General features: G+C 33.4%; 1 protein-coding gene across 1 annotated transcript; it reads left to right on the top strand.

The window, feature by feature from the left end:
- Positions 1–12640: 12640 nt before the first annotated feature.
- LOC148563264 (uncharacterized) lies at positions 12641–13823 on the top strand. The gene is made up of 3 exons (XM_088486696.1): positions 12641–12995; positions 13084–13478; positions 13581–13823. Exons 1-3 carry the CDS (start codon positions 12641–12643, stop codon positions 13821–13823), a joined length of 993 nt encoding a protein of 330 aa, XP_088342822.1.
- The last annotated feature ends 1008 nt before the right edge of the window (positions 13824–14831 follow it).

The following is a 14831-nucleotide window of genomic DNA, read 5'->3' as shown; positions in this document are numbered from 1 at the left end:
CCCAAAAGAAAAAGAAAACACCCAATCCGGCTTGATATTTTTTTTGGAACTGATTAGCACTGTACCAAAAAAAAACAACATTGATTTTTTTTTATATAAGGGCCTCGTTGTCCTTTTAGAGTAATTGTCAGGAGTCGGATTGAATTTTTTTTTGTCAAGAACCTCATTGTCTTTCGAGATAATTGTCAGGTTATTTTGAATTTTTCTCTATTTTAAAATCTTATTATTTTAAAAATGTCTTAAGAACACTTGTCCACGATACCCTTTCAATTTTGGGACATCGCTTATTATTTCCTTGCTTAAATTAAGTGTTGATTAACAGTATTATATTTATATACAAAACCAGAATCATCACTTAAGCTAGGAATTAAATGATATATAGCTTTGACTTCAATAATAAATGCACATGCAATCATGGATACTATATCAAAATCGATGAAGCTGTCCGGAAGTTATCAACAAGTTCATAGTTATGGTTCATTTTTGACCAATTCTTATTCTATTTATGGCTTAATAATTTGATGATACATACATTATTCATAGTTGTTTTTTCCGATTGAGTAGCGTATTGTGAAATTGTGTCTGCCAGGTGGCAACAGGTTGTTTGATATGAGTTGTGAAAACATAAACTCGTCGAATATATATTGATATTTACATGGTAACCGATTCGAAGTGCAAACCAAGTTTTCTTTACTTACAAAGATTAAATAAGATTAACTCCCTTGATTATCAGACTTTGAGACTTTTCCCCACGGATAAATTATTCATTTCTAACGTGCTTTTCTGAAAGTTGAAAGTCCTTTAATTTATATTTAAAAATATATAATGTGAAGAAATAATTCTCACATTTTGTCATGAATTTTTAAAGAGGGTATACGTTGAGGACTCGGGAGTATTTTAATTTTTACCTGCTTCAATCTTCAACGAACCATACACGCATGAATAAGAAATTTCCTAGAAGAAATAATGTATGAAAAAGGCTAGGGGCAGCAAGTTTGTTAAATTCTGGCAAACATGTAACCAGTAAAGAAAAGTAAGCCATTGAATGAAATCTCAAACCAATCTCACACCATTAAAACTATCATTGATGGTTATTTGATGGTTACAAATCACAAAAGTTGCTGGTCCCTAGCATTCCTCATAATGTATTATTGCACGTTTAGAAGACAGAAAACTGATTTTCAACATTTAAATGATCATACTCTGTATAAAAAATATTTCTTCTCCATTAAATTTGAATATGATTCTTTTTTAATGGTTTATTTTTATGAATATTTTATTGGACATTTTTTTCAACGAACATTTAAGTTGGAATGTTTTAATAATGGCATTAAATCATGTATTTAAATATAGAGTAAATGATAAATAGATTCCTGATTTTTTTTTTCAGAGACAAATAAATCATCCACTAATTAAAAATATAAAAATGTTTCTCACTTTTTAAAATGTGAGACATTTAAATCTCTCTAAAGAACTAATTTGTTCTTATATATTTTGGATAGAAAAACTTAAATGTCCCGTATTTATATTTTCAATTAGTCAGAGATTTATATATCTTATTGAAAAGTTAGGACCTATTTATTTTTTTATTTTAAATATATGTTTTATGTAGTAACTTGTCTAACTCTCCCAGGAAGATTGGTGATGTAACCTCTCATTCAACTTTCCTAATTTTCACCCTAATTGGTTGATTAATTCAAGCAAGAAACCGAGTTAAACTACTCATGCAAGAATATAAAAACGTACGGTAAGACTGGGTTAAGAGAAATAATGTAGATTAACTTTTTTTTCTTTTTCCTATCAAAAAACTTATTTTGAAATGCGAAAAATTGAACAGAAATTAAATAGAATTCAGTACAAGCTATCTAATTTCAGCAATAACATTTTGGTTTTTAATTGTTTTTTCCCCTTGGTGAATCGATTACGTGGCTAGTTTAATTCATCGATAAGCAAGTAGTACGTATCATAATAAGTTAAGAATTAAGTAGACTTCATTTTATAACTTATCTGGTTTGATGATTTTGTCTCCTAAAGAGTGCAATTTTACTATGATTATCACAATATCAAGAGAGATGTATATTACTCCAATAGCCCTGTAAAAACTATATCTAAGGCTTCTTTTATAATATTTTCAAATAACACTCATATTAATTAGTGTTAGTCGATGAAGGTTCTTTTATTTTCATAACGCTTTGAGATTGAAAAGTGTTATTTATATTAAGTTGTTCAAGTAAAGTCAATTTATTTAATTTCTTTGTTTATCTCTACAAAACTTTTTCTTTTTTATTATTGACAAAATAAAAATTGTAATGCACATCAAACTGATATCTGTAAAGAAGAATAAGTTTCACTTTCAAATATTAGATTTTCGAATCACTTGAATCCCCTATTTGCAATTGTCAAAGTCATTATTAATTTTTTATGGTTAAATATCTGCATAACAATTACTAATAGAAATTGAACTAAAATGTATTAAAAATAAGATAGCATTATTTATGTTATTCCCATGTGCATGAGTCGGTCATGTTGACAAGAGATGTATAATGTAATTGTAGTTATTGTAGAAGTAGAACCAAGGTTGTTGGATTGGATGGTAACATCGAATTGAAGTGCCGTATAGAAATTCATATGTATGCATTTAATTTGGAGTTGCTTTTTAATTATAGATTGACATTTATATGAGTAGTTTGTATGTATGCGAGAAATTGTCAACTTATTAGGTTTGCACGTAAGTTGTCGTTTCGTACTTGAGTCTCTACGTAAGAAATTAAAACCTGCAGCCTAAATTGAAGCACATATATATATAGTTTTCATCTTCTTTTTCACGACAACCTTGTTCATGTCCACTTTGTTTGTTCGTTCTAGACTCATGAATATAATTGACTCATGTACTTGTAATAAGTTGGCCAATAAATGGATGTATTTTATATATAGGAGAATATATGAACTTTAGATGGGTGTAAAGTGTTGATAGATACTTCTCCAAAAAGGGATCGATAGCGCGAGAAGTTATGGGAACCAATTCAAATAGTTTATCTAAAACTGGATGCATTTTGGATATGGAGATGAGGTCCAAATGTTTGGGTAATTTTTTGACATCCTCACCTAGACAATAGTAAAGATATATAGTCCGATACTTAAATTAATAATAACTTCAATAGGTTAATAAGTGTTGAATGAAATTAAAAAAAATACCTAAATGTTAAGATATTTATAAAGTTGTAAATATAAGTTAATCAATTTTTAAGAATAGTTTCAGATGGTAGTGGGAAAAGTCTAGGGGCCAGCAACTTTGTTAAATTCTGGCCAGCATGTAACTAACAAAAAAAAGTGAGTCATTAGATGAAATCTCACACCATTAAAATCATGATGGCTATTTGATGGCTACAAATTACAAAAATTGTTGGCCCCTAGCATTCTTCGATGATAGTGGACAATTTATTTTTTATTATTGAATTGAAAATTATACCTTTATAGAGGTGACTATTACTCAAGTGGTGATACCAGAAATAATAGAGAAAGTATTTAACTTACTCTTCAAATCGGGTTATATATGGGTTATAAAACCTATATATTAGTCGATTTGACTTGTATGAACCCAGGCAGAAGATCTAGACTCGCCACTATTGGGGCAAATTGTGAATCAGCCCAATCTTAAAGTAAAGTGCTACTTAATTGAAGGATAAAGTATGATTTTGATCCTTAACATAAAGGTCGAAAATTTATTTTGTTTTTAACTTGTTTTTCGCTGTAAAATAATTCTAAAAGTTTCAGTTTATTTTAAAATCGTCATTTTTATCAATTTTTTTATTTTTATTATCATTTTGTCCTTAACTAAAAAAATATAAAATAAAATAAAAAAGAAAAAAGAAAAAAAGGGAACGGAAGAAAGAGAATCGGGGGAGAAAGAGAAGGGTGGGGGGAAGAAAGAGAGTGGAGGGTGGGAAAGGTAGCCCTGCCACGCCGCTGCCTATGATGGAGAGTGAGGAATCTCCACGTCGCCGCCGCCACCGCCACCACCACCGCATTGCCGTTCTCGTCGCAATTCGCGGCATCGCCACCACTGCCGCAGCCCTTTCCACGCGATCCACCACCACTACTGCAGCTCTCCTCCCCTCGCGATTTGTAGTTCACTTCCGTAGCCTCTCCTCCCCCACCACCGCCGCAACCCTTTTTTCTTTATTTTTTCTGTTTTTACTTTTGTTGTTGCTCTGATTTCATTATCCATTGTTGTTGGTGTTGTTGTTGGTTCACTGCTTCTGCTTTTGCATTCTACTTTTGCCTACTTCTATTTCTGTTTTTGCTTCTGCTTCTAGTTTTGTTTTTGTTGTTGCTTTGATTTCATTATCTATTGTTGTTGTTCGTGTTATTCTTCTAAGTGTTATTTTATTGTTGTTGTTTCAATGCATTCTACTTCTGCTTCTTCATTCTGCTTCTGTTTCTGCATTTTGTGAAATAATGAGGAAGGACATTTTCGCGCGAAGGACAATTTTAAAGCAAACTGAAATTTTTGGAACCATTTTATAATGAAAAAAAGGACGGAGACAAAAAAAATTTTCAACTTCTACCTTGAGGACCAAATTCGTACTTTATCCCTTAATTGAATTCAGATTGGACTGGTTCTAGCCCAGGTATGAACAATTTTAATGCAAAAAACTTTATATATATATAGTTTAATTATTTTGAATTTAGATTGGACTGATTCTAGCCCAAGTATGAACAATTTTAATGCAAAAAACTTTATATATATAGTTTAATTATTTTGTTCGTCAATATGATTTTATCAAAATTTTCAATTATTTTATTATACTTTTTTTCTTTCTAATTGAATACCTACACTGCTTTTAATTTTATAATTAGGTTATTTTCATGTTAAAAACGTAAAAATTAACAAAATATTCTCCTAAAATACACACAATCAAAAATCTAATTAAATTTTTAATTATGAACACTTTCAATTTACAAAGAAATATTCAGTGAATTCTAACATTTTTTATATTAAGAAGAATTTAATTATAAAATTAAAAGTAATGTAAAGATTCAATTAAAAAAATATATAAAAATTTAATAAAACTATAAAAACTAATAGAATAATTAAAATTATATATATAGGCTACACAAAATCCTTAACTCTTTAATTGCAACTTCATCTTTTTGTATGAAATTTTAATGTATCGAAATGAGAAATTCAACTCATTAGTATAGTTTGTGACTCGTAATTAATTCTTCAAACACAAAATGCTATTTTTTTTCTTAAATGCTATTATCTCGAGAGATATATAAAGCCGAATCCCACAAGGCCCAAATTCTGACAAAATTAAAAAGCACAACAATAGGAGACATAGAAAAGCTTGGATAAACACAATTCCAATCATAAGGCCCAATTAGCCCATTTGGACAGCAAAGGCACAATCCATCACCAAATTATTTGGCGCAGCCACATATAGGCCGAGGAATTACGAGTTTACGACCAACCAGAAAAGTATGAACAGAACAACCTAACACTGTCTTCTTTCTTAATCAATTAAAGGTTACTATTTTAGGAAGGCAGATTCACAATATCACCATCACAAACAGCAGCACAATACTCACGCCTCATTGGCACAACTTTAAAACATTTAACATTGATTGATGCTCTAGTTTGAACTTTAATAAAAATTATATCAGTCACTTTTATAAAACACAAAGCAAACATGTGACATAAGATGAAAGCAGCAAGTACAAAGAGGTCTCAGGGAATGCCTATACACCTCAATGACAAACAAAGAAGTATCATACATATAACAAAACACAGTCTAGACTCTCATCTGGTGCTGCAACATATCAGATTTTGACATCAGGAGATTCAGCATAGGAAATTGAAATCAGCTCAGACCTAAACTTGTCACCCAAGTCACCGTTTGGCATTGCAAATCCATCTGCTTTCTTGTCTTCAGACACAAAGTTTGAGTCCTTGTTCTTATCTGGTAACGCGTTAGAGATAGCGATAAGCAACTCACGTGCCACCTCCTTAGATGCCTTGTTACTCGGTAATTTGCTATCCATATAACTTTCTGCTTTTCCCTACAATTCAAATCCAAAAACACATTTTCAGAGATCATATAAAGGATCACAGTCATACACAACATTATGTGTTTCACTTCTTCCAATTTCGCCATATGTATTTGCATGCCATTGCTGGAAAATAACTGAGTGGAGTATCAATCACATATTCAGTAGGCTAATAAAAGTCCATTTGAGCAGAGAAGGTTTATCATTAAATTAGTAAAAACAATACATGAAGCAATATAAAAGGATAACTGAAACATTAAGTGGGGAATGTGGATATTCCACTAGCATGATCAACCAAATGCATTAACGATTAAACAGAACAATATGAAAAGAGAATGACGCTTGTAATCAACTTACTTTCTATGCATAAAATAGACGTTAACCTCCAAAGCTAGTGTATATAACTAATAACTTTCTTTTTAAAGGTTGCAACTTGCCACTTGCCACTTGCAACAAGCTACCATATTTGACTATTGACTGGTCAACAAATCAAACTACATTCATCTACAAAGCCCAAAAAAATAGGGCTAATTACAAATTATTTCTCAGCGCCTAAATTACATTAATATTGTAATTCAGCTACTTTCATCAGTTCTGGTCACTTAAAACCATTAATCAGCTTACTAATTATTTGTTTTTGATTTCCCCTCAAACTTCAAACCTAACTAAACTTTACATCCAATATAACCGATAAGCAACAAAAACCACCGGCAGCATGAAATCGAATTCACGAACCCTAACAAATTAATTCCTAATCAGCGAGAAAAAAAGGGAAAAAGTAATAAAGAGAAGATCTTGGAGAACTGCAGCAGAAGATGAAGTAGAGCAAGAAGAGAAAACTTAGAAGAAAGGTAAATAACAATTAAAAAAAAAAACGAAGCAATCGAGTTTTGATCGATTCATACATAGATAGAGAAAGTAACAAGAAGAGATGCGATTAAAATTAAAAAAAAAAAAAGAAAAAAGAAAAAAAGTAATTAGGGAAAAAGCACACGGGAATTTTGAGGCGATGGAAACGTCGGTACCTTTTTTGGAGGTCTTGAGAATTTGGATTTTGGAAATTGTCTTGACACTTTGATCTCTCTTCTCAGCCTCAAACTCGCTGGCTTTAAATTTCCCTCTTTTCCAACAAAATTACCCTTTTGCCATTCTTCTTATCTTACACACATAAGTCAAAAATATTATGTGTCTACAGCTCATGTAAATTTATCTATATTTCAGAGAACCTTTTTAAATGTAAATAAGAATTTTGTTTTATTCAATTCGTTGCGATATATCTTAATAAAGAGATAGGAGTCAGTTTTTTTTTTTTTTTAACATTTTTAAAATTTAATTTTCAAATAGAAAAAAAAATTAATGAGATATAACAATAGTTTTGATTTACTATTAAAGTACCTATTTTTTTATTTATTTGGTTGTTTGTGACCAGAGTTGTATTCGATAATCTTCTACAACTTACTGAATTTTAGCTATCCTTTTATTTTTATTTTAAGATTTAAGATTTTTTTTTTTGTCTTATCTTGTCAAAATTCAAAATAATGATATTTAAAACAAGTATAAACAAATACTACATGCATCTTCCTGTATATTTGAAATTTTTATACCAACAAAAATAGATTTATTATATAACTAGCATATGAATATGATAATACGATAAATCACAATTCAAATTCAAATTTAATTGGAAGTTCTATTTAAAAGAAAAATTCAGTTGCGATAGTTATCTACAACCTTCTTTTTTCCAAAGAAAATGCGTTGCCAAGGGTTATCCATTTTTAAATGATATTTTTGTTGTTGGAATTATCCACAATTAAATGTTAATTAATAGATAAATAATCTAAGTCGTAAAAAGAAAAATGCATTTTCTGTTATATTTTTGGACTGGAAAACAATGGCATTTTTTTATTTGACATAAACGGCATTTTCTCTTGTATAGGCTTTTTGGGGGGTCAAGTGGGTTGTTCTTTTTTGGACGTGATGTGGGCTTCTCTTGGATAACAACAAGTCAATCGAACAAAAAAGAAGGCCCAACATTTTGGGTTATTTTAAGCCCAACTATCTTCCACGAAACACAATTATTTATTATTATATTATATCCCAAGAAAAAGAAAAATAAATATAATCAATACCTTGTAAATAATAAAAACATATTTTTTTGTATATATTGTATATAAAAATATCATTAAGTGATTTTTATATATTAGAAGTATCTGCCACTTTTCTGGTCATATTCTATATTGTGCTTATAATGTTGAGCTTTATCTGTGTTTGGCTCTTGACAACATTATTTTGACGCTGAGCTGAAATGTGATATTGTTTATTATTTCTCTGTTTTATTTTCATCATATCTTGTACCAAAATATAAAAAATAAAAATGTCCAATAAATATTTTCCTTTTTCCCAGTCATGATGCATAAAGTGCTATAGCCTATCTTTAACAGATGAAAACATGTCTAGAGAGATACCATATTTGGTCTTGAATGCCAGCAAGATTACCATCAAGAAAAACCATTAAGTGTAACTTTCTTTGAGTACTTTTGTTTTTACTTTTTTATTTATTGTTTAATTTCTTTTATGGGCTTATTATTCAAGAAATAAACTAGCTTATTAGGCAGCCTAAATAATAAGGGTAAGGGGAATGAACCTAAAGTGAGAAAATAAATGAGATGTATATATATAGTGCTTTGCTTATTCATTAATTTTGTCCACAAGCGATAATATAAGCATGATATCCAATTTATTATATATTTATTATTTAACTTATTTTAATATATATATTATTTAACTTATTTTAATTTAATAAAATTAAAATTTTATTAGATTCCATTTGCGAGTATCATTAAGTATTTGAACACTGATAAATTTACCTACAAAAAATATGAATTAATTCAATATATACCCATAAAAGATTACGATTAATTTAACAAAAGTATTCAATAAACTAACTATCCATTATCAAAATTAACCCAATAATTTATTCTTAATGTTCAAATCTTTTATGTTAGCTAGAAATGATAAGTTACCCTAATTAATTATAATTCATGTGATACCAAGTTACCAACTTATGTGGACTAATTTATCTTTTCCCGAAATTAAAATTGTAATAACATGGATAAAGTTGCTGGACCACATACATAGCGTTCGTTACACTTACACATTATCCGGATTTAAATGCAGTAGCTAGCTATAACAATATGACCAACTAGTATAGTGGTGTTTTCCTTCATATAATAAACGACGATGACGAAAATGAATTGATCAAACATTAAATAAATAAGCTAGGTCTAGATAGAAACTAGAAAGCTTTATGCTTTACTTGTTTTAGTAGAGTTCGAAGCGTTTCAAGCACTCCCATTTACTCATCTTCAATAATTCATAGCTTCTTTTCCGTACAAATAATTAACTTGATATCCTTAATGGCATAACAAAACAAATTAAAGGTCCTCAAAGAATCATCAGATCAATACTTTGAGAAATGTTTAGATAGAGTCACGGGTTTTTTAATTCCATTCTTCTCGGAGGAGAAGGTTTACTTTGATTTAACTAATGCCGATTGGTTTGTGTGTATAGTTGACAAAATCATTTGTCTCAATTTATTTGGACTTGGTTGCCTAACTTTATTATCTCATCAAATCAGATTTGGTTTTTTTATTCTATACTATTAAATATTTAATTTAGATGTGTTGCTCTGAATTCACTGATTGAAACAACTTTGATCAATGATCAGTCAATGTTCCGTGGAAGACACAATGCCTAGCAAACACCACTAAAATGAAAGAGTGGGACGATAAAGAATTGTAATAAGACACATGCTTCCTATAACACAAAGTTTCCATTTATAACACTTGGAACGAACGGAAAGCTTTAGAAAAACTTAATTCAAAATTATCTTATTTAATTTTATGATGATATTAGTATAAATTTGTTTCGTAGAGAACTTTGTTTATAACCACAGAAAACGAATAGAACGTGCGTAAAAAAATGTGAAGCTGAAACGGTTGAGGACAAATCTGAATCTATCATCGATAATGCACTTCGCTAACTCGTGAGGCCACCATCACTGCCAGTGCAAAAACGATCCAAAATAATTAGTAAAAAATAGTTAGAATTTATTTTATTTAATATTCATTAATTGTTATTAAAAAAAATTTAACTATTTTTTTTGTTTATTCCTTAGCGTTGCCGGTGCAAACGGCCGCTAAATTATCAAATTTTGTTAGATAAATTACCAATGCCAACTGAATCGCCACAATCCTTTCATTTATCGGCAGTTAGATAAATCGCCGCTAAATAACCGCGGCAATTTTCTGCTTGTGATGTAGTATAAGTATACTGTAACACACATCTTAATTTAACAAGCTGTAACCTTGCATTGTGAATCACGACAGGGATGCTCGTTAAATTATTAAGCTGGGGCACAGTTATACAAAGCAGAAAACTTTTTTTTATGAATTTAATTTTTATGTGTGTGTATTGTCAAAAAAATAAAAGTAATTAATTTTTAAATTTATTATTTCAAAAGTTATATAAATTAATAAACGCATAAATATGATTAAGTGAGATTGTAAATTATTTTACATTATCAATACATAAAAATTAAATTATTTTTTATAGTTAAAAAAATACTTGACTCAAATATTTGATGTATATATGTGTAATATATTATTATATTCTAATATCTAAATTTTTTGATATAACCATTTTTATGGATTAATATATAATTGATTATTTTATTTTTTTCCCCACCAAAAAGGGTGACCTGACGTATCTGATATGTAAGATGCAAACACACAAAAGGGTGATTATTATTGATTTAGAGAAGTGACCTAAATGATAACATATAGCTGGTGGGTGGTGGTAATCCCACAGATTTGAGAATATATATCTTAAAATTTGATTTGCCTATTCTATGTTTTATTATCATGTTTCGTACTTATTAGATCTATCATAAAATTAAACCACTTATCTCATCATTTTAAATAATAAAAAAACATAAATAATTATATCAACTAAGATTTCCATTGTTTGACCTTCGTTATTAAGACATGGTACATTACTACCGATGCATTAGATACAACCAAGGATATATATACATGTTAATTAGTGTTACGATGGGTAACCGGAGATTATTAGGTTGGATTAGTTTGGTTGGCCCAATCGTCTGAATGAGGAAGTATCCAAGCGGATTGATGATCCAAGGTCCCCGTTCGACTTCGGTATGAGAAAATGGGGGGTGGTACCTGCAAAGATACTCCGATGTCAAAGTCAGCAAAGGGAGCAAAACAGGTCTAGAGAGTATTGGGTCTTAGAGATACCTGAGGAGTGTCAGGGTATTTATAGTGGTGATCCAATAACCATCGTTGGAGTAGTTCCGCCATTTAAGGTGGATAACCGTCCCTTTATCTTAAGGAAGTTGAGGTATGGCTCCTGGAAGTGGGTAGAGAGATTTTAGGGGCAGTTACTCATTTGAATGAGTGCTTATCTGCCAGCTAATCCTTATCCCCGACTTCTTTAGGGCAAGTCGTGGTAAGAACCGACTTCATAGAGAGAAGGTCGGTGTAGGGCGAGGCTCAATCCTTCGGATTGGGCCTTTCATCTGGACCTGGGCCTTATCATTGGGGCAGGGTATGAACAGTGCCCCTACTCGAGCCCAATTTCTTTTAAGACTTGGGTTCGAGTATTCTACTCGGGGTCGTAGCCGACTTGTGAGGGAACCGACGTGATTGTTCGGAACCGATGTGACTTTCGTGACCTTTGGTTTTCACAGTTACGTCTAATCAAACGTCGCATCCGTTAGAGGTTTGCGTAGGTACTAATTACCTTGGTAACGGTGCACCCATTAATGATCGCTTTCTGTTTTTACCATTATGCCCCTAACGTATCTATAAATACTTTCCCTCTCTTTCGTTGTTTCGTTTCTGCGATTTTCCAAATTTTCTTCTCATCCGTTCGTGGAGCATTTTTGCTTGAAGGCTTTCATTTTCCTCTACCTTTTTCCAGGCAAAGGTTGGTTCTTTCTCCCCTTCTCTTTTACTAAGTGCTTCTGTTTGCATGTTTTTTATTATTTAGAGGGAGAGAAGGTGACGTCGTAGGCTTCTGTTTGATTCCATGCCCCTTAGGAACTCTCGTTTTTTATTCTTTCCCTTTTCCTTTGTAGGTTTTCATCATACCTTAGGAAAGAATGTCTTCTGTAGAAGTTCTTGCTCAATGGGTCGATGCCACGGTCTTAGGAGAGGAACCTTTGGTCGATACCGAATTTATCACCAACCTTCGCACTCATCACCAAATTTGTACTTCTGAGGAGGATGAGCCGAAGTATGAATTGGTGGTCCCGGGTCCAGAAGACCGGGTTTGTTTCGGGAGGGCTTCTGAAATAGCCCCTCATTTCTTTTACATGTATGAGAGTATGATCACCCGTCTGGGCGTTTTTCTCCCTTTTTCTGATTTTGAGGTTGCCATCTTACGTCACTGCCGAGTTGCTCCTACCCAACTTCACCCCAACTCTTGGGACTTTCTGAAAATCTACCAGTTTATCAGCCATGCTTTAGACTTTCCGACTTCCTTGCGGGTTTTCTTTTATCTCTTCCACATGACCAAGCCCTTCAGTGGGCAAAATAACAAGCAACAATGGGTGTCTTTCCGAGCTATACAAGGTCGGAGAGTTTTCACCCTTTTTGATGAATCCTTCCATGACTTCAAAAATTATTTTTTCAAAGTTCAAGGTGTAGAGGGTCACCACCCCTTTTTCCTGGATGAGAATTCTTCTCCTCGCTTTCCTCTATACTGGTTGGAGGCATCCCCCTGTGAGAAATATAGTTTGGATGATCTGGATGAAGTGGAGGCAGCCATTGTGGGGTTCCTTCGAGAAGTGTGGGGGAGGGCCCCATATCTGGATACCAAAAAATTTCTCCAGGGGTCGCCAAACTTTGTCCAGGCACAACTAGGTAGCTTTTATTTTTTTATTTTGTTTCCGACTTGCGATTTGTTTTTACCGACTTGTCTGACTTTTTGGCTACTAATTGTTTGTTACAGAGATGGTGAAGAAGAACTCCAGTGAGTCTTACCAGAGAGTCCAGGAGGCCAAGGCGAGGTCCCGTGCCAGGATTGGTGGCGCCAGGGTAGCTGGTCCTCCTCTTCCTCCTCCTCCTCCCCCTTCTTCCCGAAGTTTGGGGACTCCTTCTCAACCCATCGTCATTTCTTCCTCGGCTTATTCTCAGCCGCCCCCTCCTCCCCGATCTTCTCCTGAGCCAGAGAAGAAGAAGCGCAAGACTTTAGAGTCTAGCTCTTCTTTTGAAGGTGAGGCTAAGGTGGATGCTCCTGCATTTATCTGGAAATACATCTATCCCCATACTCGTATAGGTATGGATGATGTTTCTATCCGGAACCACCTCACTATTCTAGCTCAGGAGAATGTCAGGGCGGCGGCGGTGTGCACCAAGTTTCTTGATATTTTTTAGAAGACTCCTCTTAGCTCTCTGGGTTCAACTTCGAGGGTTGAAGAGTTGGAGGAAAGGCTTCTCATATATCAGAAACATGAGAAGGAGTTGAAGAAGGAGGTCGCTGAGTTGAAGGAGGAGAGGGATGTCCTTCGGGAGAAGGAGAGCAAGTTACAAGCCCAATGCAATATGGAGGAGGGCTTGAGGAAGAAGGCCCAGGAGAGTTATTCGAGTTTGTTCGAGGACCTTGTGGCGGTGAGGAAGGACTTGTTGAATTCTCAGACTGCTTATGCCGAGTTGGAGGACTCTATTGCTGAGGGAGCCGAGGAGGCCTAGAGGATTTTTAAGGAGCAGGTCGGAGTCCTTGCTCCCGACCTTGATCTCACTCCTTTGGATCCTGACAAGATTGTCATTGATGGTGCCATGGTTTATCCTCCTCCCTCCCCTAAGCCTGTCACCGATTCCGATCTGAAGACTCGGGGGCAGAGGATAATCGAGTCTCCTCCTCGTTCAAAAGATGCCCCGAGTTCCTCAAGGCCTCGTTCAAAGGATGCTCCGAGTTCCTCAAGGCCTCATGGAACCTCCTCTCTGTCTCCTATGGATACTTCTCTCCCTGGTACTGATGGCGCTCCGACTACTCTTCCTGGCTCTGGTGGTGATCCAACTACTCTTCCTGGCTCTGGTGGTGATAATCTCTGAAAATTTGTTGGCTATATGGGGGCCCGACCTGTGGGTCCCCTCTTTTTTAAACTCTTTTTATGTTTATTGTGGTGATTTTGTTGACATTTTTCTTGGCCTTTTGAGGCCGTAAACAAAATATTTATAAATACCCTTTTTTGGATAAGGGTTTAAGTCACCTTTTGCGTGCATGCTTTTCTGTTTTTGATACTTTAGGGAATTTCTTCGACCTTTTTGAAAACCTTTTTCTTTGGCTTGTCTGTCCTCCTGAGCTTTTCGCTTTCGGGACAGTCTTTTTGCTTTTTGATAGGTTTTTCGATCTCTTTTTCACTATTCCTTATACTCAACTTTGTGATTTATTGAGTTTCTATGACTTAGGTTATTTTTGCAATGCGTTTTCCTTTCTACTCGGCTTTTCACTCCGACTTATGAGTCGGCATGTTTCCTAGTCTCTTACCATCAACTTTTATAACCTCTTTACACCGACTTGTACCTCGTCGTTTTATCCTGACGACCATCTAGGTCGGTTAATAGGATTTTCACGCTTTGTCGAGCTTAAGTCGGCGCGTTTCGTAGAAAGAAAAATAAACGAAAAAGAATTTATAAGAGATATTGTAAAAGATCTTTATTTATTTGGGAAGGTACTTTACTGCTACTAAGGGTTTT

Source organism: Arachis ipaensis, chromosome B5 (assembly GCF_059453495.1).
Source record: "Arachis ipaensis isolate K30076 ecotype BB chromosome B5, ASM5945349v1, whole genome shotgun sequence".
In the NCBI taxonomy this organism is placed as follows: domain Eukaryota; kingdom Viridiplantae; phylum Streptophyta; class Magnoliopsida; order Fabales; family Fabaceae; genus Arachis; species Arachis ipaensis.
The sequence above is the reverse complement of the archived record's forward strand: the minus strand, read 5'-3'. Positions and strand labels throughout refer to the sequence as shown.